General features: G+C 37.2%; 2 protein-coding genes across 2 annotated transcripts; both read right to left on the bottom strand.

The window, feature by feature from the left end:
- Positions 1-7,182: 7,182 nt before the first annotated feature.
- On the bottom strand, positions 7,183-10,316 carry LOC121900731 (granzyme B(G,H)-like). Its single transcript, XM_042417251.1, has 6 exons — positions 9,519-10,316; positions 9,206-9,289; positions 8,907-9,066; positions 8,455-8,587; positions 8,047-8,268; positions 7,183-7,940 (listed from the first exon to the last, which is right to left on the bottom strand). Exons 2-6 carry the CDS (start codon positions 9,261-9,263, stop codon positions 7,788-7,790), a joined length of 726 nt encoding a protein of 241 aa, XP_042273185.1. The 5' UTR covers positions 9,264-9,289; positions 9,519-10,316; the 3' UTR covers positions 7,183-7,787.
- A 13,001-nt stretch (positions 10,317-23,317) lies between these two features.
- LOC121900415 (kallikrein-11-like) lies at positions 23,318-24,595 on the bottom strand. Its single transcript, XM_042416727.1, has 3 exons — positions 24,340-24,595; positions 23,827-24,047; positions 23,318-23,722 (listed from the first exon to the last, which is right to left on the bottom strand). Exons 1-3 carry the CDS (start codon positions 24,349-24,351, stop codon positions 23,578-23,580), a joined length of 378 nt encoding a protein of 125 aa, XP_042272661.1. The 5' UTR covers positions 24,352-24,595; the 3' UTR covers positions 23,318-23,577.
- Between the last annotated feature and the right edge of the window lie 82 nt (positions 24,596-24,677).

Genomic DNA, 24,677 nt, shown 5'->3' with positions numbered 1-24,677 from the left:
GCTTCCAAGACAAAGGATGGAAGCAGGGATGAGAGGCCGGCTTTATAATGAACCACGCTAAGACTCCTTTCAGTCTTCAGCCCTGACATGTGAGAAGCAGTGCATCAGTGGCACCAGCTGCAGTCTTCATATAATGACACAAATTATTGGCTTGTTAATGGGCAGCTTAGCCTTGAGTGTTCAGCCTGCAACACCATTCCGGAGAACAGGGGAACACGGGATCAATCTATGCCTCCTTGGACGTTGCTGTAAAGCACGGGATGCATCCTAAGGACATCTTATCCACATCGCAGTGTCTCTCTCTCTCTCTCTCTCTCCCTCTTTTTCTAATCCATACTGGCCCCTGGAGACTCATATTATGAGACTCCTACACACGCCCCTCCCACACCTACTCTCTCCCCCACACACCACCCTCAGAACCACTATCTGTCCACCTCCACAGTCGGCTTGTGGACAAACCCAGAATAACAATGTGATCTTGCCTCTTAAAGGCACACGGGCAGCTTTTCACATTATTATCTTTCAGTTCATGACTGTGTGACTACATTTATGTGATCCTCATAACACTGATATTGGATAAAATATATTTAAAAAAAAAAAAAAAACGGTCACACATGAATCTCAGGTGGATATAATTATTATTTCTGGAATGTATCTGTTGGTATTCAAGTGTGCACTGATTTGTGTTATAGGGTAAATTAAATAATAATAAATAAATCATCATCTGAGATAAACAAAGCAGCATCACAGTCAAAATGCATATCTGACAGACAGCATCAAAACACCAAGCCTCTGCAAAGCTGTGGCTCCGGAATAGCAATCAACATCAAACAGAGAGTCAAGTGCAGGCACTTGTGGGCTGCAGTCAATGAACCTCTCAGAGGAGGTACTGGTCCACACTCCAACTTGCATGAGGAAGCCTGCAATGGGTTTGCTTAGAGTGCCCCCTTCTGTCATATCAATTAAAATAACATAAATGACATGGCAAAAATAGAAAAAAAACAAACATTCACAGTTTCAAACACTTAAGAGAGAAGCATTTTTATTATGTAACTAACTGGCTGATTGCTTAATTGACAGATTTCTGTCGTCAGTTTGTCTGGTTGATTGATTGATGGAAAAAAATCTGACATTAAATCAACAGGTGTGCACCAGAATGACAGTTAAGGCATTCATTTTTCAGACTTAGCATAAACATAGCTCTTCAACATGTGCATTCTCTTTGAATATCTCAGCAGGACTATTTTGCAGGTTCTCACCTGATTAAAGTTGTAAGCGAAACTTGACGGGTCTTAGAATACCACAATGGAAAACTGTGGTGTTGCACAGGAAGCCATGAGGTGTATTGTGTGTAGGAGGTGCTGAGGTAGAAAAAGGGTAGTACAGAAGTTAAGAGTGCTTACTGCAACAGTATCTACTTCTATTTTTAACTTGACTGTAGTCTTAACTTTCTAATCTTAATTGCCTACAGCAAGAGCGTTTCTTTTAGAGACACCCCAGGATTACAGTTTCAGAACAGCTTATTGCAAATAGATCTGATTTTATTTCTGCTCAGTAGTTAACTATAACTTATATATTCATCATCTTCCTCCTTTATTGCATCTTTTTTTCTTTTTAGTAACTTTAGCTAACGTTTGGAAGACTTGTATAATGATTACACCATATTTGTCAAATGCATTCAACTTATTTATTTACACATTTTCTTGTTATGTCATATTGCATACTAAATGTCATTGATATAATTGTCTTTGCTGCATCTCGTTTGGGTACCACTTAGGTGAAATGTCAGGTGTCCCTCAACTGAAGCCTACTGTAAATTTAAACCAAACTATGCTCCAAATTGTATGCAGCAGCAAATGGTTCTGTGAGGAATATTGTTGTTGTTGATTCAGTGGTTCCACCTAGTGGACAAGGGGGTGGAAAGCATCAGTTTGTTCAAGCCTCTTAATATACCGCTTTTTCAATTGTCTTGAACATACAGCTTTTTGGCAGAGGCCATTTTAACAGCATTTCCATACACCAAACCTCAAGTCAATGTATTTACTATTGTTCAAGATAACATAGAAAGAAAGCGTTGAGAAGAAACTCTCTATTGGGAAACATTAAAGTATAGTGGACCTACATGCTTCTTGCAAACATTTAAGGAACAGATTAGATGGTGCATAACCAACCACTTGTCTATAGGTTATTTTAGGTGAGCCATCTCCAGGGCCCAGGTGTTGTGTATGCAGGCTCATTTATTATCTCTTATCTAATGTAATAATCATCAATCATTATGTAATCATGACATTATTAGTTGCACCTGTGCCTTTGCTGCTATGACAAGTCAAATGGCTGCCACGAAAAAGGCTGGTGAAATATTATTGGACTTTTTGTTTTGTTTTTTTTGTTCAATTATAAGCTAAAAACTACAATGGTAGCCTTTTTTCTGCTCAATTGGGAAACAGCCATGGTTGTAGTTAACTCTTGCATGAGCTCTATCAATGAATTTAACCAAGGAGGAACTACATCATTTTTTAGCTAGTCAACTCTTTAAAGTAGCATAAAGCTGCGGTAATCTCTTTAGCTGTCCTTTTACCGGTCCATTTGGCTAGATAGGAATATTTTTCCAGCTCTTAACCAACTACTATCTTATAGAGTATTTATTATTTATGAGCTCTGTTTAGCTAGCTACAACAGAACATTATTATTTCTTTATCAGCCAAAATAGTTATGTGAAGTTAGTATTGGGCCTACTGGGGTTTCAGGACTAATGTTAGGCTGTTAAAATGAGTTTTGCTTTATCCTAGTGTTGGGGTAGTGCTTACAAATAAAAATCATTAAATGTTGCAGGAGTATTTTGGAGGCTAATCATAGGTTTACCTAAAAGTTCAGTTGTACTTGGTGCATTAGATTGTGCAGTTGCTGTACTAATGTGTCGCCACATACTGGTACACATACTTGAATAGCTTGGAACTAATCTTTCCAGTAACATGCAATCAATTCTAATTTGTAAAGCTTATAAGATTAAGTTTCTTATTGTCGGTGTCTGTGTAGTGTATTACAATTATAATTTTTTTTCTTTTTTTCTTTTGAACAGAAGAAGTTGAGGAAATTAATATGTTGGAGCAGTTCATTCCCCATTTGGTTTAAGTGAATAATGCAGTTGCTGGATTCTTATATATCTCTAATATTACAAATTTAAAAAGCTTATTTTTTGGTGGTTTCTTCTTGGCAAAAATATTATTATTCAAAATATTCAGAAAAACCTATAAACTCCCCACATATGTGTGCCTCCCTTCTTTCATAGGTGCAGAAGATGTGGTGTTCATATGAATAGAGACTTGATACAGGGCCAGCAGGATCAAGAGATATGAAGTCAGTGAATAAAGCCCCTTCGGAAAAAGATACAGGAGTGCTGGTGGATACCGAGATAGCAGGGGAGACAACACCTTATCAGCAACAGTCAGTGTTCACAATACAGTAGACAGTCAACATATTATACATGGTGCTTGTGACGACAATGTTAAATTTTGAAGGTGCAGACAAGAAGTAATCTTAAGTAATATTTTGAATAGAGCTGTTTTAAGTGGTTAATGTTCCTTGTTTCTCCTACATTTCAAAAGTGACCCAGGCATGACATGGAGATCCTCTAGGGGACTGTACAGAGCCAACTAGCTACTGTATAACAGCTGTGGTGAGTATCACAGTGATGTAACTGAAGTAGATTTTTATGTAGTGTTTTCACCATAATGTGCAGCTATGCTGAGCCCTCATGATGCCTTGCTAAAACAGTTGCTGAAAACTCTAAAAGCTCTTACCCTAACTTATTACTATGATAAATATTCAACAACCCTTTAAATATGTCCATCTACCCATTACAAAATATAGAAGAATTAGAATTTTGCAGTGTTCATTTTACTTTAGTGGTTCAAGATCTGAAATTCCCCTTTATAGAGTCAGAGGCATGCTTATATTGTCCTTCAACATAACACTCTACTGTATTGCTCCAATGTGGAGAAAGGTTTATAGAGTCAGAAGTTGCTTATATAATTAAAGCTGCAAGCAGTGTTGGTCGGGACCTCGCACTATGGCCCGTCGGGATCAGATCATTTTGCTTTTTAAAAATGAGGGATATTTATTACAAATGTGGTGTGCTTTTATTTTGAAAGATTGATTGACAGGATGAGAATTTTCTGCAGGGTGAGACATGTCTGTCTTGCTCACACCTGTGTCATCAAAATCATGCAAGTTTTGGGCCCATTCACTTGAATTTCAATTAGTAAATTGAATTGTTTGTGTGTAAAACAAATTATTTTCCTCATTTTCATCAAGTCTATTTTTAGAAAAGGAAAGACTTTTAACCCACATGACCTGGTCAAAGTTTGATTTGGAGTTTGAATGGAGAGTGTGAGCGAACCCACACCTTTTTGAACATTTACTGCTTCCACATAGTTTTAGATACAAACTTCATTTGAACTTTAAATGAGTCACGAGACTTTGACCTATAAATCTTGAATTTACATGTTTTTTCTATCTTTTATTGTTTTTGAGATATTAGAGAGTGAGTTTTAAAGTCTTTTCTTGCTCTTCCTGTGATTTTATAATGAGTGTGTATTGCGGAATGTTTCACAGCACTGAGGGAGTGACATCACCAGGAGCAGTTGGAGAGGAGGATTTTAGAGTACGCTTTTTGTGAAATCTCCTCATAAATCCCATGACTTTGGCCAAATCTTACATAATTTAATTTCATATTTTTTAGTAGGAAATTTCGTTGTGAATCCATTCATACAGGTTTGAAAGTAGTCAGGAGTCGTCAGTAGCCTCTGTTTGACACAAAGTCCATGCCCATAGATTGCCTCCCCATTGGTTTACATTGTAAGGTGAGATGTGGCACTGCAACCGTTCGAGTTATTACAAAGTTTTTAACACCTTTTTTCAGCATAGTGTCATAAGTCACCCATTAAAGTTTGAAGCTGATACCATTAACGCCCTCAGAGGAGATAGCGTTTGTTCGGGGGCCAAAATTGGGGCAAAGTCTTATTTTGAAAGGCTAATTGTGGACTTCCTGTTGGATTTAGGTCAGGGATGTCAGTGTATGATTTGTAGGTCTTGTTGAGACAAATAATTGAGTTTTGGTTTGATTTCTCTACAACATTCCTACGGGCCATGGCGGCCATTTTAGTTACATAGGTGGTGCTAGAGAGCACATTTTGGCACTTTCGGGGTTAATTTTTACATTTTATCAAATTTTTCACCAGACCTGATGTGTGTGCCAAATTTGGTGAGTTTTTGAGCATGTTTAGGGGGTCAAATTTAGGGTTTGAGTCCCGTAATAATAAAGAAAGAAAGAAAGAAAGAAAGAAAGAAAGAAAGAAAGAAAGAAAGAAAGAAAGAAAGAAACAAACAAACAAACAAACAAACAAACACATGAAAAACAATAGGGTCCTCGCCCTTAGGTAAGGACTGCTGTTTTACAGTAGTCCTCTGCCTTTTGGGCTCGGTCCCTAATAATACTCCAATATAGAGAAAGATTTGTGTCTTCATATACTTAAATGTCAGTGTCTATACTTTCTATATTCATGTATATCTTAACCACAGACCACCACGCAATTATGTAACTAACTTCAGTATCCTCTTTTTTTGCAACCAATAAGCTTTTATTCATATTTCTGTTCATTCAGTGAAGTGTATTAAACCGTTACATAAAATAGTTCTGTTCTTGTATACTTGTATCAAAACCAATGCTTAGAGCAGGATGACTCAAGACTGCAGAGTTACATCAAAGCCACAGATACATTTATGGTACAAACAGCACCAGGTTAGAAAAATCTGCACTCTATGAATCAGGTATTAAGGCTATCGACAGAGGGTTTTCCTGAGTAAAGGAGCACAGGACCACACCTCTGACAACACCATAACAACAGCTCTGAGACACTAAGTATATATTATCTTTGTGTCCTGGCCCCTGCCCATCTCTAGGTCCCTGAATTATTCAGAGTAAGTAGGAATAAGAGACTTCTCAAGATTGTGGGAAGGGTGAACAGAGCAACATACTGGGAGTTTTTCAGAAAAATGCACGCATCCCTCAGATTGAGATTTTAGCAGCCATAACCCCTTTAAACAGTTGATATAGAAGTTCACAGATGGTCTGACAGAGCATGGAGTATCTGCAAGACAGATAAACCACCTGAGAGCTGTATCAAGTGACCACTAGAAGATCTACATCTTGAGGCAACTGTAAATTGGCTTCAACATTGAGGCATATTGGCTGCTTCCTCATCTGAATACATACAGAACCCGTCAAAAGTTCACACACAGTTTTGACCAGTACTGTATGTAAGTTCAATATTTTCAATAAGTAAAACCTAACAAATGGGTTTTCTGCATGGATTATTATATTTATAAATATATATTTTGTGCATTATTAAACAGATGCATATGTGTTTATTAATACAATCACCAATATGGTGTCACAAACTGATTCAGAGTCAGCAACAAAAAAGGGAATCATACATGAACAAAGCTTCTAAAACAACATTTACTGTCAACTTAAGATAAAATATAATAATGTTAGTCAGCTAAGTCAGTAATGAATACAATGCGTGGATGGGTGAAGTATGTGAGACATGCAAACAAAACCCTAACCCATCTGGCTGGTGGAGGCCTGGGAGGAAGAGAAGAGCAAGAAGCCACCCATATAGGCTGAGGCCTAAACTACCCAGATGCAAATGACGATGGTCATGTAAAAATGGAAACTGCCTGTTGGTGGTGCTACAGGAAAGCATATGCAGTCACCAAAATCAAAACCGTCTTTAGTCAAGACATGCTGGTCAGATTTAAAAATTGTCAAACAGAGGATTGACTTAAGAGCCTCACTGTTACCTATAGAACATGTTTAATCATTTTGTTTTGACAAAAATTAGGAATATACAAAATCAGTTACATTTGATTCTTACATTCTTCTCAGTACAACTATCCTGACAGTTGTTATACCTTTCATCATTTGTATGGTTTCACTTTGTTTTAAATGAAATGCTTTTACAAATTTCTGTCACCAGTTTTTGATAACAGATTTCATGTACTGCACATATTTTCTCATATTATTGTAAGCTATTAAAAGACATTGCAGTTACAGTACAATATCACTCTTGTCCCAGATGTCATAGCTGGAGGAGGATATCAAATGATATTCAGCAGAACTGATTGGTCATGTAGCAACAGTTTATTGTTTAAAAAGATGGTACAAAACAGGATTCTTTGTTTTCATTTCATCAATTCAAAACTTAGATGCAAAAGCAGTAATGTATTTAATATATATAATGCATTTAAGAGCAGTAGGACATATGTATCTAATACTGTATCAATAGATATTTACACTGATTAAACATCACTGAGTCTAAATTTTTGAATGGTACCCCAACCCGTCACTCCAACCTATACTGTGTGCCATTATTGGTGTATTGAAGTCTAGCCTCGAAAAACCCACATACTTGGTTTAAATTTGTAATGTGTCTAGAATAACCTAAAATGCATTGACAGAAACTATAGTTATCAATTTTGTAGCCTACTGCAGCAGAAAAACAGCTTAAGCATAAAAAGCAGAAACATGTCACTCTCTTCAATTAACCAAACCACATTCATATATTTTATATCGTTTGACTGAACTTGCCAAAAAAAAAAAGTCATATGTAGCATATTTTGATTAAATCTGTGTAAAGCAAGGAAATCCAAACTTTTGTATGGCAGGACTGTAAATTCAAATGTTTTGATTTGGTCAATCAAGTGTTACATGTATAAGAACTCTTTTATTTTTTCATAATTGTATCAATCCAGCTTCTATAGTCAGGAATCTTAACATAATGGTAGACTTTTGGGCCACCTTCAGGTGGACTGAAGGCAGAGGACACCACCCCGTATGCTTTTCCATCTTCACAGACCAGTGGACCACCAGAGTCTCCCTGGAAGTACATATACAGGATGCAGTTATTCCTCAACAACAGTGAATTAAGTATCATGGTTAACCAGATTAAGTTTGTCCATGTTGTGTTACATAAATGTACGTACCACATCAGGTCCATTGTGTCCCTGAGAGCAGTATGATTTTTCTTTAACACACGTCTCAATTAGTTTTACATTGATTTCCATGAGTTTAGGAGACATATATTTATTGCTGTTCTCCGTTCTGCCCCAGCCGGAGACAATACATGATTGTGGTAGTGAGTCACCACTTTGATCTGCGAGAGCAATGGATTCCACATTTTTGCTAAATTTTGCCTTGGAGTGCAACTTGAAGAACAGGGAGAAAAAAAATATAAAAAATATAAACATCAAACTGTACAGTATTTTAGTACTCCATTTGATTAATGCATTTAATAGATAATTTAATACTATGATGAGAGAAAAATTGGAGATGAAAAACACAAAACCACTTTTCTGCTACTACAGGGGTTTTACAATTTTTTTTTCTTTTACCTTGAGTAACATTATGTCATTTTTGTATTCAGCTGCATCGTAGTCTTCATGTGGAAATGCTTGTTCCACAGATATGTTCTGTCGGCCATCATTTTTTTGGGCATTGTGAACTCCTAGTGAGACGTTGTAGGACCTGAAATGACAAAATTAAAAGCAAAAAAAGTTAACTGGGAATTCATTGATTAGGAATTTTTTCTTTGAGTTTTTGTTTCTTTTCTTTGTGTATTTGTGTATGTATTTTTGTCCTTAAGTATGATTAAAAAAACAGATTTGTGAAAGCATTATATTCACAAAATAAAAACATCAAAAGACTTGAATTTATGTCACAATTCATGAAGAACATTTGTCAAATTGATGCTGTAAAGTTGAAATCTTAATTCATGTGGGGACATAGAAAAAGAGTCTCAGAATCATCCGTGTCAGTAGGTAAACATAAAGTTTGTTCAACTTACTTGGCTTGACAGTGGGCTGCAGTCATCACAAAATCCTCATTCAGAAGAAAGCCACCACAGTGTTTTGTTTTACCACGAGGCATCTCTCCCTCCAAAAGCACCATGTAGGGCCTGCTATGTGCCACAGCCTCATGACCTCCAATGATTTCCCCTGTATGAACTAGAGGAGAGGTAAATAAATGCACTATACTACACAGTACTGAGAGTGGAATGTAGTTTCTCATGTACTGCGGTCTAAACTGCATGTTATAATAACCTGTGTGTACATTATAATACCGTAAAAACTATGTTTAACTTACCTTGATCATCAAGAGTCAGCGCAAGTATCAGCATAACAAGTTTACACTGGATATTCATGATGAGATCACAGTCCACCTGAGCTTCTGAAGAGAAATGGCACACATCACCGATAGTTTCAGTCTTTAAATGCTCTGCTGCTTAGAGAAAGAAGGAAGTGTTTGCGCAATGTGCATGCGCAAACTATGGGGCTTTGAAGAGGAAGCCTCTATAACAAAAGTTAGATTTTCAAGGAACAAGTCAAAAGTCTTTATACAGTGTTTGATAAAGTACATATGGTGTATGTGGTTTATTGATGACTGTTGTAACACACACCCTTGAAGATTTATTGAAGATCATTTCGTCCTCAAGAGCATTTTGTCCTCAGTGCTGTGGCTCTCTCAGAGATCACACAACACATAGAAGTGGTTTGAAAGTGTTGTTTGTGAAACTTGTAGTAACATGACATTAAACCTTTTAGCTACCAAAAAAAATTAAAAACTCATCAGAGATCAGTCGACACACATTTTTATTACTGTAATTAAATTATTAGGCATTACAGTGAAGTAATATTTTGATGAGTCTTTAAGGTTTTGAAATAAAATGATTCCCCACCAAATTCTGAATCCTGAATTGTGAGACAGGCAACAGTTAGTAAGTAACATTTCTGTAGTCTTTTACTGTGCCAACCACTGTTAGACCTTTTTCCTGAACATAAGCCACTGGCGTCCTCTTCATGCCCCTGTTCCTTTACAGTAATAAAATCAGTTGTGATGAGGGAAGGATTTGTTTCTATTTTGTCAATTATTTCTGTTTTGTTTTTTCTTTTTTTCTGAACTATTGTTGTATTGCCTATTCATTCATGTGTTTTCAAGTTTGTACTGATGATTTAAAGTATGGATATAAAGACAGCATTATTTGAGTATTGCAGGGTAGAACTATTTAGCCTTAGCGTTATAGTACAGTATTCTAAATAAAATTGTAATCTATGTTATTACCCTTGTTGTAATTGATGAAATCTTATTCATTCTAACATAACCCTTGGATGGTTTGAGTGCTTATATAGAAAACATACACAGACAAGCAACACAGTGCTTAGATTTATGCTATAATGTTTGTATTTTCAAACAGTATGCTTTGCTTTTAAAAGAGAACACACTTTGTGTTTGTGTGTGTGTGTGTGTGTGTGTGTGTGTGTGTGTGTGTGTGTGTGTGTTTGGGGGGGGGGGTTTGCAACAGTATGAATATACTTAGAAACTAATCAGATTGCAACAAGGAAGAAGCTGTTGCTGGATCTGGTTCAGGTTCAAGGTAGAAGCTGCTGTCCACTTGCAAGCCAAACCAAAAACCGGACCAAAAGTGTTATGGAAAGTCTAAATGGAGAGGCTAAATGACTCAGCAAATCCAATAGCGAAGGATAGGAAAAGGAAAAGCAATGGGGAAATGGAAATGCAAATGGGAAAAGGAACTTCCCTTTCAAATGCCTGATTAAAAGCTGTATTCTTAATTCAGGTTTTGAATTCAGTTCTTTATTTATATTTCTAAAATTATTTTCAATTAGATTTTGAAATTCCATTTTTTTATTTAGGAATTCATTAATGTATTTTTAAATTATGTACTTAATGACTATTTTGCAGTTGTTTTTGTAAATCTCGTTTTAATTTGAACATTTTATTGATGGATAATTATTTGATTTGTAAAGTAATTTATTCATTTCTGTTTTTAATTGTACAATTAGTTATTTTAATTAATTTAATAATTTAATTAAAGAAATGCTTTATTACTATTTCTGTGATCTTTTTGGTCCTCCATGTTTTTGAGTATGATGAATAACCAACGGGTTTTTGCAAGTTTGGCTGGAGTTGCTAGAGTGTAGACCATGGATGTATTAGAGGGAAACTTTGCTGATTTTAAACCAGCATTGTATCATTACAATGTGGGTAGTATATGACAAATGAATAATGTTTAAAGCTATAATATGTAACTATTCTGCATTAAAATGACAACTAGACCAATGTTATATACTTTGTTGAGTTGTGTACTTACATTATCCCAAATATTTCTAACAATTTTCAAACCGAGAGAAATCCGTAAAATTAATCAAGGTAATGGTCCATTTCATTTGGTCGCCTGTCAATGGCGTCATACCCCCTCTACCAAAGAGTATTTGTGCACAAGATGCATGCGTCAACGTTGTATTTGTCCACCACAATGACATCTACCAAAGAGTATACGCATACAAGATAATACCTTGGCAGCATTGTGGTTGTCTGTGACAATGGCGTCCACCAAAGAGTATACACACAAGATAATACGTAAGCGTTGTGGTTGTCCATCACAATGGCGTCTACTAAAAAGTATACGCATACAAGTCGGCGGCATTGTGGTTGTCTGTGACAATGGCGCCTACCAAAGAGTATACACATACAAGATAATACATTGTCGTTGTGGTTGCCCGCCAGAAACTGTCATAAATGGACTTTTATTCAGTTTTAAGCCACATTTTTATGATAAACTTTTTAGATCTTGGTCGTTTTTAACTGTATCTTTTAACCAAATTAAGGATTTTAGTCATTGTACATCTAGATCTTAAGTTATCAGAGAAACAAGCTGAGTAAACGTTAGCAACAGCTCGGCTAACAGCCCCTCCTGGACGTCCTCTTTCTGTTGAACTGCATCGGAGAAACACCAATTTTTTAAGTGAAACTGCTTTATTCAGTGTTTTTACTGGTTTTAATCCACGTTTGTTTTGGAGGACCTGCTGAACGTCTGTATTTTAAGTTGTCAGAGAAACAAGCTGAGCGAATGTTAACAGCAGCTCGGCTCGCAGCCCCTACCAGAAGTCCACCGGACAGTGTCAGAGAAACACTGATTTTTTATGTGAAAATGCTTTGTTCAGTGTTTTTACTTGTTTCAATCACCGGATCTGTTTGTTCTGGGGTGGATGAGACCTCTGCGGATTATTCGGCTCAAGGTAAAAACATCCTGAACGATGAACACTCAAGTAATCCTATGCAGGAGAAGCTGGTTGTTTAACAATGAAGACAACAACTCCCATGATCCCATGCTTCTTCACAACATCATAACACTCCGTCTTTTGTTATTGTTTTGATTGAGAGATCCTTAGCAGCAGAAATTACATATTGTGCATTCAACTTCCCTCCATGTTGCCTGCACCCAGAGCTCCCTAGTCATATCCCGGAAAAGGACAAACTACATTTCCTCATTTTCTGTAGTGGTGCCTTCAAAGGTAGGTCCCCCAAAACACTCTGTCTACCATGTTATGCTAACGATAGGGAAAAGCAGACACTAAAATATCATTCTGCTAAATAATTTAAAATATCAGCCTATTTGGAAGAGAACTAGTTTCATGATACAAGGCCCAATATCGCGCTGTGGAATCAGGCACAACAGAGTCTGGAGGAGGAAGCGACGACCAGAGCTACGTTACAGCCGTGACCTGACTTCAGCTGCTGAGTTTTACCATGATAACACTAACATTAACACAAACAAACAACTAGCTTTACAATATAACGTCGGAGCAGAGATGTGGCGCAACTATTACAACTTATGAGGCTGAACATAGTGCTGTCGAATCAGACAAAACAGAGTATGGAGGAGAGAGCAACCACGGGAGCTATGGAATAGCAGCAGCTGAAAGAGGCGCTACAGTCAGACAGGCGGCTGCAGCATCGAATACTGGTGCCCAGTGCAGAGGGAATGGAGACAGAACAGAAAGCCCTGTGATGCAACAAACTTTGCAGTGCCTTGGTAAACCTGACTTTGTTTTCTGACAGAATATTATATTGGATTTTGCCAACTCTGAGCACAGAACAGAACTACAGTGACTGGGTGACTACAAGTAGGTCCCCGTTCATCATCATCCAAAATAGGTAAAAGAAACAGTATTTCCTTGCAGTTTCTCACCCTTTTCCCCCATGATTGTTTCCCAAAACAAGCTGAAATGACAATCACAGACTCAAAGATTTTTTTAACTGTCCACTGGCACCGTGCAGCACTCGGTAAGTTTGCAATGATCCACATAATGTTAACTGACTGCAGCGCACCGTTTGTTTTATGATCCTTGCACACCGGTACGATATATCCCAACTTGATGAGGAAAAAGTTTGTAAATGAAAATAAGCCTTAGTAAAGAGATATAATGCTGCTCACGAACTTTGTCTCTGAAACTTTGTATCTGTACTCGCCACCTGCATTCCATAAACACACCATCAGTAGATGACTGAACGGGATGTGCACAATGCATTCTGCTTGTTGTAGGATTCCCCCCACAGTGGTATGGGGAATCTACAGCCTTTTTCTCAGTTTTCTATATAGATGACCTAGTTTAAAGAAATCATCATATTCACAGTGATGAATTTTCTCTTTCACTGGATATGGCTCTGCCACTCAACCTTGCTGCCTATTTTTCCTAGTGGCTTCTCGCAGTATTGCAGCAAAAAACTCCCCTGTAGTCCTAAAAAGTAGTTTCCCCATAGACCACCATTATAAAAGAGACATCTGTAAAACTGTTGACAGGACACCTCAGAGTGCAAATAAGGTCAAGTATTAGCCTTTGTATTGTGAATCTTTAATCCATGAAGGTTTTATATTTGTAAAACTTTCCAAATATGCAAAGGAGAAACACTACTTCGCATATTCAGTGGGCCACACGAGGCAGAAGCAAACCCAGAAGCTAGAAACTTCTTTGGCTCATGTGCCAGGTGAGCAAGTAACATTCAGTTGAATTGGCACCATCTTTGAGTCTTTCTTTGAATCAGTATCCAGAGGGGTGTACTATGAAATGACATTAATGGGTTAGTGAGGTATGTTGAGCCTAAAGCCAGAGTTTTCAATGTCATGAAGGTGACTCTCTTTTAACCTGGCTGAACTGCCATGGTAACTTATGCTGCATACCTAACCTGCTCCAGAGGAGGTTATGTTAAGAGTTTCAGATTTAAATCGTCTATAAAAAGCACCGTTTGGCTTTTCCGGGCAATTCCGAGCGATATAGATGAGGGAATACATGACATATGAAAACTTGTTGAGCCATTCATTAGTAATGCAGTAGCGTAAACTGCATGGATTACGTTTCTTGCCTGGAACTTACATGCATTCAGTTGGTGATGCAGGCAATCTGACCAAGAATACTGTATGCTGCACTATTCGCAAGGTTTTTTTGCTCTTATGAACTACTGAATATGTTTGTTGTGTTCCCTGGCCATTTGCCCATGCTGGCTATAAAAGAAGCCTTCTATAAAATCGCAGGTAACATACATTGTTGTATGTTCACTATATTATTAATCAGTATGATGTTTACTTGCATATGAAATATATAAAACTAATTCCTTCATAGGATTCTCTAGGGTCATCGTCACTGGAGTCTTAGCAGAACGTGAGGGCGATTTTGTTAATAGAAAGTCCTTTCACAGCATCAATATTCAGGTAAACTATTTGGTACTCATTTTTGTTGGGTGATTGGTAGCACATATGCACATTGCATGCTGGTACACTAAAGTTTTGTCACAGTGCTGCACAGTAGACAGAAATATTCACATAAAGCACAAAAATTGTTACAGTACTTTGTCACCATTAATAAGCACAATGCGTTCCCTTTAAAAAGCCTTCACTGGTAACTTTGTCTCGGTGCTTTCATTGTGAAATTAACCTGAAATGCCATTGCAGATGACTTGTGACCACCAATTAATGTTCACAAGTGTGGATGCTAAACAGCCTGGCTTGGTTCATGACTCACACATTTTCCGAAAGTCATCATAGGGTAATGGTTTGAGCAAGGTATGGCAAATACACACAGTTAATTCTATTGCTTGTTTAATTGTGACACTGATTAAGTAGTTTCCTCTCCCTTTATTAACAGAACATTTTAAAGGACTTCTACTGGGGGACAGAGGATAGGCATGTACAGGATACTTGATGACCCCTTATCCTGACCCACAGAAACCACTACAAAGGTGTTTTAATGTGGCAATGTGGGAAATGCAGGTTTCAGGATAGAGATGACCTTTGGGGTCATCAAGTCCTGTTTCAACTGCCTCCATGGCCTTAGGGTCTCTCCCAAGTGGGCTTGCCAAATAACATCAGCAGGTGTGGTGTTCCACAACATTGCCACTATAAAGAAAGAAAGAGCCCCTCATGTGCCATTGGTGGCACCCGACGTTGTGGACTCCATCACCCTCGATCACCCCACTGGTATAGCCATCAGACAGGCCATCACTCAACAATGTAACAACAACAACAACAACAAAAGAATGAACCAATCACTTATTTATTATCACTTATTTATTAATTAAAATGTCTGCCTTTGCTGGGAAAACAAAAAAAAGTCATAAGTATACAATGTCGATCATGCTTAACCAAAAAAAATTAAGTACCATTTCCTGCAATACCTCTTTCTCATACTCCAGTTGCTCAATTTCTAGTTTGAGCTTTTTAATCATGCCGTGGAATCAGAAACAACAGGGTGTGTAGGAGGAAGTGACCACAAGAACAACATCATAGCTGCAGCCTGACTTTAGCTGCTGAGTTTCTCCATGATAACACTAACACTAACACAAACAAAGACATAGCTAACAATATAATGACAGAGCAGAGATGTGTTGCCAATATTAGACCTTATGAGGCCGAATATAATGCAGCTACACTAAGGCTTTGTAATAGCGCTGCACAGTAGACTTTGCACATTTGTCAGAAATATTCACATAAACCACAAAGTTTGTTACAGTACTTTGTCACCATTAAAAAGCACAATGGGTTCCCTTTAAAAAGCCGTCACTGGTATCTTTGTCTCAGTGTTTTCATTGTGAAATTAACCTAAAATGCCGTAACCCCCAATTAATGTTCACAGGTCTGGATGCTAGATGGCCTGGCTTGATTCATGACATTTTCTGAGATTCATCATCGGGTCATCGGTTTGAGCAAGGTATGGCAAATATACACAGTTAATTCTATTGCTTATTTAACTGTGACACTGATCAAGTAATTTCCTCTCCTTTTATTAACACAACATTTTAAAGGACTTCTACTGGGGGGGACAGAGGATACGCATGTACGTGATACTTGATGACCCCTTATCCTGACCCACAGACACCACTACAAAGGTGTTTTAATGTGGCCCTCAGTAAATGCAGGGTCAGGATAGAGTTGACTGTCAGGGTCATCAAGTCTTGTTTCAACTGCCTCCATGGCCTGAGGGTCTCTCCCAAGCAGGCTTGCCAAATAACATCAGCATATGCGGTGTTCCACAACATTACCACTATAAGGAAAGAGAGAGCCCCTCCAATGTTGTCGACCCCATCACCCTTGATCACCCCGCTGGTAAAGCCATCAGACAGGCCATCACTGAACAATTTTTCATGTAACAACAAGAACAAAAAATAAATAAATAAATAAACCAATCACAGGATGTGTTTCCCTATTTCTTAATAATGTCTGCCTTCGCTGGGAAAAGAGAAAAAAGTCAAAGCATACAATGTCAATCATGCTTAACCAAAAACATTTTCAAGTACCATCCACTGCAATACCGCCTTCTCATACTCCAGTTGCTCAATTTCTAGTTTGAGCTTTTTAATCTCCAACTCTTTTTTAATGTCCAGCTCCAGGTTCCGTTTATAGAGGGACTTCACATTGCCTGCGTCAACCTGTAAAAATAGTTTTAGTTGATAGGACACTGAGGCGTTCATCAAGCAACAGAGATGACTGGGATAGACTTTTTTAGTCATGTTGATGTTGTACTGTGTTCATGATTCATTTAGCATGGCGCAAAGCTCACTTTATAAGATGGACATAAGACTACTACAAAATGTAAAACCCTTACCATTTGCATTGTTGAAGTCACTTAGAGAAGTGTTGGAGTGTTGCATATGAGGCAGTTAAGCCTATGTGCAGACTACCACAAGCCTTTCATCGATACATTAGTTGTAATTGGGTCCACATGATAAAAATAAATTTACCCCTAAAGCCATCCCTGAGAACACAGACAGTGTCTCCTCATCATTGATCTCAACCTAAAGAATGATTTAAGAGAACTGCATTAAGTGGATTCAGCACATCGGCAGACATTGATAAAAACACATGACAACTTGCTTTGACGGTTAACTCTGTGTGGGGGTCAACAAGGGTGTGTGCTGTAAATTAGATAAAGACTTTTCAGACTTGATGGCCACTACAAATATGTATTCAGTACTTTACCACCAAGCCATGTATACATACCCTGAACATGCAATTGTTGCTGGGAGCTGCCAGCCCCAGGATCAGACTGGACTCCCCCCTCCATTACTGGCCGACCTTGATTGTTAGAAAGGGTCAGCTCCTCTGAAATTGTGTAGTCTGGTGGAGATGCCCCCTCTCCAATCTTCCTCCTGTCATTTTTTTCCTGTTTGCTTCAGATAATATTAACACTTTACACACCATATCATCCATATACTAAAAAATGATGAAAGCACAACAGCTACACTTTGGGTTATGTTTTTATACTTTGTCCTGATTTGCTGCCAAGTCTGTTTTACACTGCTGGTACCGCAGCTAATGGAATAGAGAATTGATTAGTCTATTGGTATTTATCATAGATAATATTCAATCAATAAAATTCATTTCACTTTGATTTGGCCAAAGAGTAAAGTTATTTTCACTTATCCTTCATTATGGGACAGTGTCAGACCTAAATGCAGTTCTTGAGTATAACGTTTAAATATTCTGTATCAAGTTTAAAGTTTAAGAGCTCTACAGTTTTCACGATAGAAATAAACGGGAGGCATTGAGAGTGCATTGGGTAGTAAAATAAATATATTAACTTTCAAATTTACACAATTTTCTGCCAGAATTCCTCTCTTGCCTTATTTGCAGCAACAGTATTGCTTTTTGCCATAATAATATTTTTATATTCTTCATAGCTATCCATTCTAACAACCTGTTCCTCTTGATTGAAGTAGGCAGCACGCGATCAGTCCATTTTCTGCAGAAGAAGATTCAAATGATGTGCCAAACGCCCTCTTTTATGGGGACACGCAATACCCATTATTGCTGAGTGGGGTTTTAGGTTTTGTTGAGCCAGCTAACGCAAAGAAAGCATGGCTATGTCAAACTTACTTCATAGTACACCCCTCAGTTCTGTTCTTATAATACATCCATGGTATAGACTTACCCAAATCAAACAAAGAGCACGACAGAACCGCTATTGTTACTCTAAACTCTTACTCTCAGACATTGTAGCATCTTGGTTCCCAGTGATTATTTATTGCCTTGAATGGGTATGTAACACCACATATTAATATACTTAGCTAATGACATGTCCCTTTTGAATTAATACGGGTTACTAATGTGGGTAGTAAGCTATTTACATAAATGGGCATAGTAACATTTGCAGTGTATGTTACATATAAACACAGTTTAATCTATTCCTTATATTTTTGGTCTTGTGTTTTTGTTTTTGAAAGGTGATAGAAAAGACACCACTCCCCAAACTCTTTAGATATTGATCTTAATATAGGCCCATGCATATCTCTGTATGTGGAGAGATCTAAAGCTTGACAGGCATGCCATGCCTAGTTACACTGTTAAGGAGGGCAAACAGTCAACTGGATAGTGTGTAGTGACAGTGTAGGCTATTCATTTGATTTGCATACATATTTTGTGACTAATATCCTGAGGGTCCAGCACAGCCCCACAGTGTTCTATTTTAGCTTGTTTTTATTTTCTGTTCTCTTAGCTCTTTAATGACTCTTTCTGTTTGTATTTAAATGTCCTTTTATGTTGTTTCTTTTGCACTTTATCTTGATGCTTTAAATATTTTATGTAAAGCACCTTGAATTTCCTTGTTGCTGAAATGTGCTATATAAATAAACCTGCCTTGCCTTGCATTTTGATTAAGCTTTTTTTTTTATCATAATTCTTTAATGCATCCCCTTTCTTTGCACTGCATAAGCCTGAAGCCTTCCATTTTTTGTACTATTTAATAATACTAATAACAATAATTCATTTTATTTGCTGTCGCACCCCACCGAACACCCAAGGACACCTTACAATGCACCAAAAAGAACTAGAGCAGTATGAAGTGAACACAACAGAAAATTAAGTGGCAAAAGTTAAAATAGGAGTGAATATGGAATGGATAGAACTGCACAATAGAGTCCACCTGACAGACATGTAGAGTGAGTTCTTGATAAAAGTCTCCCTCGCTTTAAGTAATTGAAAATAAAATAATTATTTTTGGAAGCAGTATCTGATTCCAGTTTACTCTGTGTCTTTTTCATATCTGTTTGAAATGTGCTGACATGGTTAGTGTTGAAACTTACAAGAAGTATAGATTTATATCATAAACCACTTCCTCTGCCCTAGTTGTGTGACAGCAGAATATGGTACCTTGATTATCTGTCATCATTAAGAACTTATTAAGAACATTCAGTGATATATATACTGTGTCTAGAATCACTAGATACCATTCCTTTTGAGTTTCTAATGGAAGTACTTAATTGGACAATCACTGGACCCTCGGCCTTCCAGTGCTGAGACAGGAAAGACATTCAGCACTGCACGAAGTGTTCCACTGTAACCCTAATGTTCCTCACTCACACTCAGGAAAGTCAGTAAGACATGGAGGATTCCTTGGGCAATATGCAGGTTATTCCAAGATATGTAGCACCTGACCTTATTATATTTGGAGTGAAATGTATGAATAGATAGAAGACAAAAGGTTTATGCAAGATTTGATTTCCTGCTTTGAAATAAGGAGTCTAGCTATAGCAAAACCGAGTTTCATGGAATTAAAGTAAATCTAGGAGATGCCATCATGAAATCAAAGACTTTAGAATCTACATTTCTCCCTTTTGACTTTGGATTTTTCTCTCAAAGGAGAACACAGGACAGGTTATTTAAAGAGTAGATATGTCTGCTGTATTAGACAAATTTAATTTTTGTTTGACTTAGTGTGGAGCTCCAGTGTTCTCCAAAGTGACATTTGGAAACAGTAGCTGTCCTGCTGCTTTCAGATGGCTGCAGGGATTTAATGAACTGAAAGAGATGCTTTTCATACAGAAAGTTATTATGCAGCTCTGGACAACCAATATTGTAAGAATCACTCATATTAATTTATAGATCAATGCAGACTGATTTAACCACATTAAACATTATTTTTTGATGCTGAATCACATCTACTGAATGGTAAGCTAATTCAAATTGTTTATTAACATGTTAATTATAATTCCATTATTGCTGCGCATTTGCCTCAAGTAAGATGCCACTGAAGTGATATTGTGTATATTTTAAGTGTCAAAGACCCAATATCCACCATAATACCCACAACTTGCATTGTATTGTCTCATTTAAATGAACATCACCAGTGTGTCATGCATCCTGCCCCTGATACCACACAAACAGACCAAGCAAACTTCAGTGTTTGGAAAATAACAAAATATCATTCCGCTTGTCGCTGCACCAGCATCAAAATCAAGCACGTAGTTGAGAAACCACATGAAAGCAGTGTATTAAAGCTGTAAAGCCAGCATCTGATAGAAGAACTACATGTTGAGGCACTTGCAAAGTGAAAAGACATCAGACATAGAAAAGTCCTGTTTTCTTTAATAAACTTGTCAATTTTTTAACATAACATTGGCACAGACGACTAATGTCACTAATGGCCAAAAGCAGACACATTCTGTTCTTAAAATGTCCTCAGCACAAGAACTCTGACAGTAAAAACTAATTTATTCCTCTTACTGTATATAGAGTCATATTTAATTTGTATTATTTAAAGGTGCAATAAATGACATTGAGCCTCACTGGATGTCAGCAAACAACTATGTGCTATGTAAGGATGTAGCCGAGTAATGCAACCTGAGCAGTGACTGAAGTCACACTCCTTCTGTGTGTGTTGTTATCCGAGCATCTGTTCTTGGTGGCCACACTGGCCGCATTTGCATGTTAGTGCATTTGAGTCCCTTCGTGTCCTGCACGTCCATTTCCAAGAAGGCGGCCGTGTCACAAACTTTCTCAAATTACAGCTAAACAGTACACTAAAATATGTTTCTGAAAACATTTGAGGCGAGAAATAGGCAATGCAGTCATAAGGTTTTGATCCATATTTGATCAGCGCTGCCTAGTTTGACAATTTGATCTGAGTTTCGGCTTTCTTTTTTTTTTCCAACTTTATTGAGTAAATGAAACACGTTTGTTTTGGTCTGAGATGTTGGTGCTATAGTGGGACATCTAGTGGCTGAATGTCATGTACTATAACTTTAAGCATGCTTAACGTGCATGTTTTAAATGAAATGCCTTATTAATGTCCATACCCATTTTTGTTCACATACCTCATGGATGTACATAAAATTAATGTAAACTATCACAAGACATTTCAGCATCACTCCTGTTCCTCCTTAAGGACAACTTTGAAATTTTCCCTGAAGATATAGTTTGAGCAGTTATAAAATGACATTTAATTGTAATTCGAATAACAGGTAAACAGATGGATCATAAAAAGCCAAAACATGTCACTCTCTTAAATTACCCAAATCACATTCATATACTTTTAGTCTTTTCTGCCAAATATGCATTTCAATTGAGCAATTGATATCATTTGGAAGCACCAAAATGAAGTATGTCAATAAAATATATAAGGTAAGTCAAAAGTCCAAATTTTGCTTTATGGAATTAGTCATGATATTTGCATCTCAATAATCAGTTTTCAAGTTCTCCAATGTTATGCAAAGAAACTGAAATAAACACATTTAAATTAAAATGCTGTGGCTTAGTCATTTAACTGCATTAACAACACTGTCTCCAACAAATTACTTTTATACACTTTCCTTGATTGCTAATGATTGAATCGATCCAGCGTCTGTGCTCAGGAATCTTGGCTTAATAGTGGATTTTTGGGTATCGAGCAGTGGTTCCTATTTGATGGTTTGCTATCCAAACGTGGACTGTGGGTCTGTTCTGAGAGTAAAAAAACCTTTACATTAAAACTCTGCAAAGGCCCAACTAGGAGAAAAAGAGCTAAACTTCAAGTGGAGAAAGTTAACAGCAATGAGGAGGCAACTTCAGCCAATCTGGAATATAACACAGGTGCACAGTCTACTGCCACCTTCTGATGAGAAATCAGTGACCATTTGTTAAATGATAGAGAAAATAGTCATTGTTAGTAAATAGCCTATAAAAATTTACATTCTTGAGCACCATAGCAATACAGTCGGATGACAGTGTTTCGGAACGAGGCTATTGAAGATGGCTTCTCAGAATGCATTGATCAAGTGAAAGAGTTGTGTTGAGCCACATCAGTGCGACTCCAGCTTTTTTATTCAATGAAACATGTCCATTTAAAGAAACCATTCACTCTGACTTTTTATCTGTAAATAGAAAATGAATGACAAAGTTAAACAGCTCACAAAAGACATTGCAGTTGCATTTCAGCATCACTCCTGTCCCTCCATAAGCTACAACTTTGAAATTTCCCCAGATGTGATAGTTTGGTGAGCTGTAAGGATATCCAATGATATTTGACATAAGTGAGCTGCCTAGTTGTACACAATTAATTAAAAATGTCTACATTTGGAGGAATAATAAAGCAAAGTGGCCTTATTTAATGCTGAACCAGTCTCAAAATCATCATCATCAGGTACTGTTAAAAATGCAATTAGAGGGTCTTTTCAAGAACAGGCAGAGACTTGATTGGGTTCAAACTTCATGATAAGAAGAGTGTCAGCTCAGACTTCAAAAATACACTTTGTTCACAAGGAGGCAGTGTTGTCTTTTTTGTTAATTTAATTCATGCTCAAAAAGCAAAGCATACAGAGATTCTGAGAGAACATGCAGAGAGAGCAAAAGTTTATTTGGTAGAAAACAAACTAAAATGATTCTGTTCTCATTTAATCTAGTCTAAAAGAAGATGATCAGAGCATTAATGTATTTCTTACATGCAACATTGTATTTAAGAGACAGGACATACTATGTTTAAATATCAATAGATATGACGTCTCTAAAACAGCATTGAGTCAACACTTAAATGTCTGGTTTTAACTGTAGCAATACCTGGAATTTGCCTGGAATATCCTACATTTTATTGACAAAACATTTTTGCAAAAGCCAAAACATGTCACATAAACTGACCAAATCATATTTATCTTCTTACAATTTTTTGATTCAACTTGCCTAAAGAAAATTTCATTGATATGATTTAGAAACATTGAAGTAAAGTATATTTTGAATTTTTAAATCTGTGCAAAGCATATTTAGCAGTGTCATTGCTATGGAGCAAATGATAACAGCAACTTAATTATCAATTTTGAAATTCTCCAGTGTTATACAATTTAAATGAAGTAGTCTACCGTAAATTCAAATTGGATTTGGTCAATTGAATGTAACACGTATTAGAGCTTTCCATTATATTTCATGAATGAATCGATCCAGTATCTATAGTCAGGAATCTTGGCATAATTGTACATTTTTGGGCCACCTCCATGTGGACTGGAGGTGTAGGACAATACCCCGTATGCCTTTCCATCTTCATAGAACAGTGGACCATCAGCGTCTCCCTGGAAGTACATATACAGGAGGAAGTGATTCCTCAACACCAGTGAATTAAGTATCATTGTTGACCAACGTTTGTTTGTCCATGTCATGTTATAAATGTACGTACCACACCCGGTCTCCCTGAGAGCAGTATGAGTTTTCGATAACACACTGCTCTTCATCACTTAGTGTTACATTGGCTTCCATGAGTCTATGAGACATATGTCCTTTGTTGCTGCTTGTTGCGCCCCAGCCGGAGACTATACATGATTTTGGCAGAGAGCCGTCACCTTGACCTGTGAGACCAATGGGTTTCACAGTGTTGCTGAAATGTGCCTTGGAGCTCATCTTGTGGAACAGGGAGAAATAAAAACAAAGAAACAAAGAAACAAACAAAAGTAACAAGGTAAAAATCAATTCAGATTTCTCCAATACTCACATTTATCTGTTACTAACACATTATCTGATTATTTATTGTTCAGGAGTAGGCATGCATTATTTAATTCCTTTTTTAAAGTATAAAATGCATTCAATTAAGCATTTGAAAATAATCACAAACATATAAAATTCCAAAAATAAACAAAAATAAAATTTTTGCCATTAACTGCAAGAATTTTGAAGGCAATATTTTATGTTTTACCTTGAGTAACATTATGTCATTTGTCAAGTCAGTTGCATCGTAGTCCTTATGTGGAAATGCAGTTTGTAGGTAAAATTTCTGTAGTCTTTTACTGTGCCAACCACTGTTAGACCTTTTTCCTGAAAGTAAGCCACTGGCGTCTTCTTCATGCCCCTGTCCCTTTACAGCAGGCCTGTTCAACTAGCGGCCCGTGGGCCGGATACAGCCCTTTCGAATTTTTCTATGGCCTGCAAGAGGCTGCCTGCAAATCAGGCTAGCATGGTAAAATTTATTTTTATTTTTTTGTATTTGTTTAAGGGGACAGATAGCTGTGGTTCACACTCCAACATAGTAAGTGG

This window comes from Thunnus maccoyii, chromosome 7, assembly GCF_910596095.1.
Source record: "Thunnus maccoyii chromosome 7, fThuMac1.1, whole genome shotgun sequence".
Classification (NCBI taxonomy): domain Eukaryota; kingdom Metazoa; phylum Chordata; class Actinopteri; order Scombriformes; family Scombridae; genus Thunnus; species Thunnus maccoyii.
This window is presented reverse-complemented; position numbering and strand designations above follow the sequence as displayed.

What these genes read in the sequence shown, in the direction of transcription:
- LOC121900731 (XM_042417251.1), bottom strand. Translation starts at nt 9,263, where the DNA reads ATGAATATCCAGTGTAAACTTGTTATGCTGATACTTGCGCTGACTCTT. An exon ending in ATGACATAATGTTACTCAAG is followed by an intron (nt 8,269 to 8,454) that starts GTAAAAGAAAAA and finishes CTGTTCTTCAAG; the next exon opens with TTGCACTCCAAGGCAAAATT. An exon ending in GACACAATGGACCTGATGTG is followed by an intron (nt 7,941 to 8,046) that starts GTACGTACATTT and finishes ATGTACTTCCAG; the next exon opens with GGAGACTCTGGTGGTCCACT.
- LOC121900415 (XM_042416727.1), bottom strand. An exon ending in TCTCAGGGAGACCGGGTGTG is followed by an intron (nt 23,723 to 23,826) that starts GTACGTACATTT and finishes ATGTACTTCCAG; the next exon opens with GGAGACGCTGATGGTCCACT.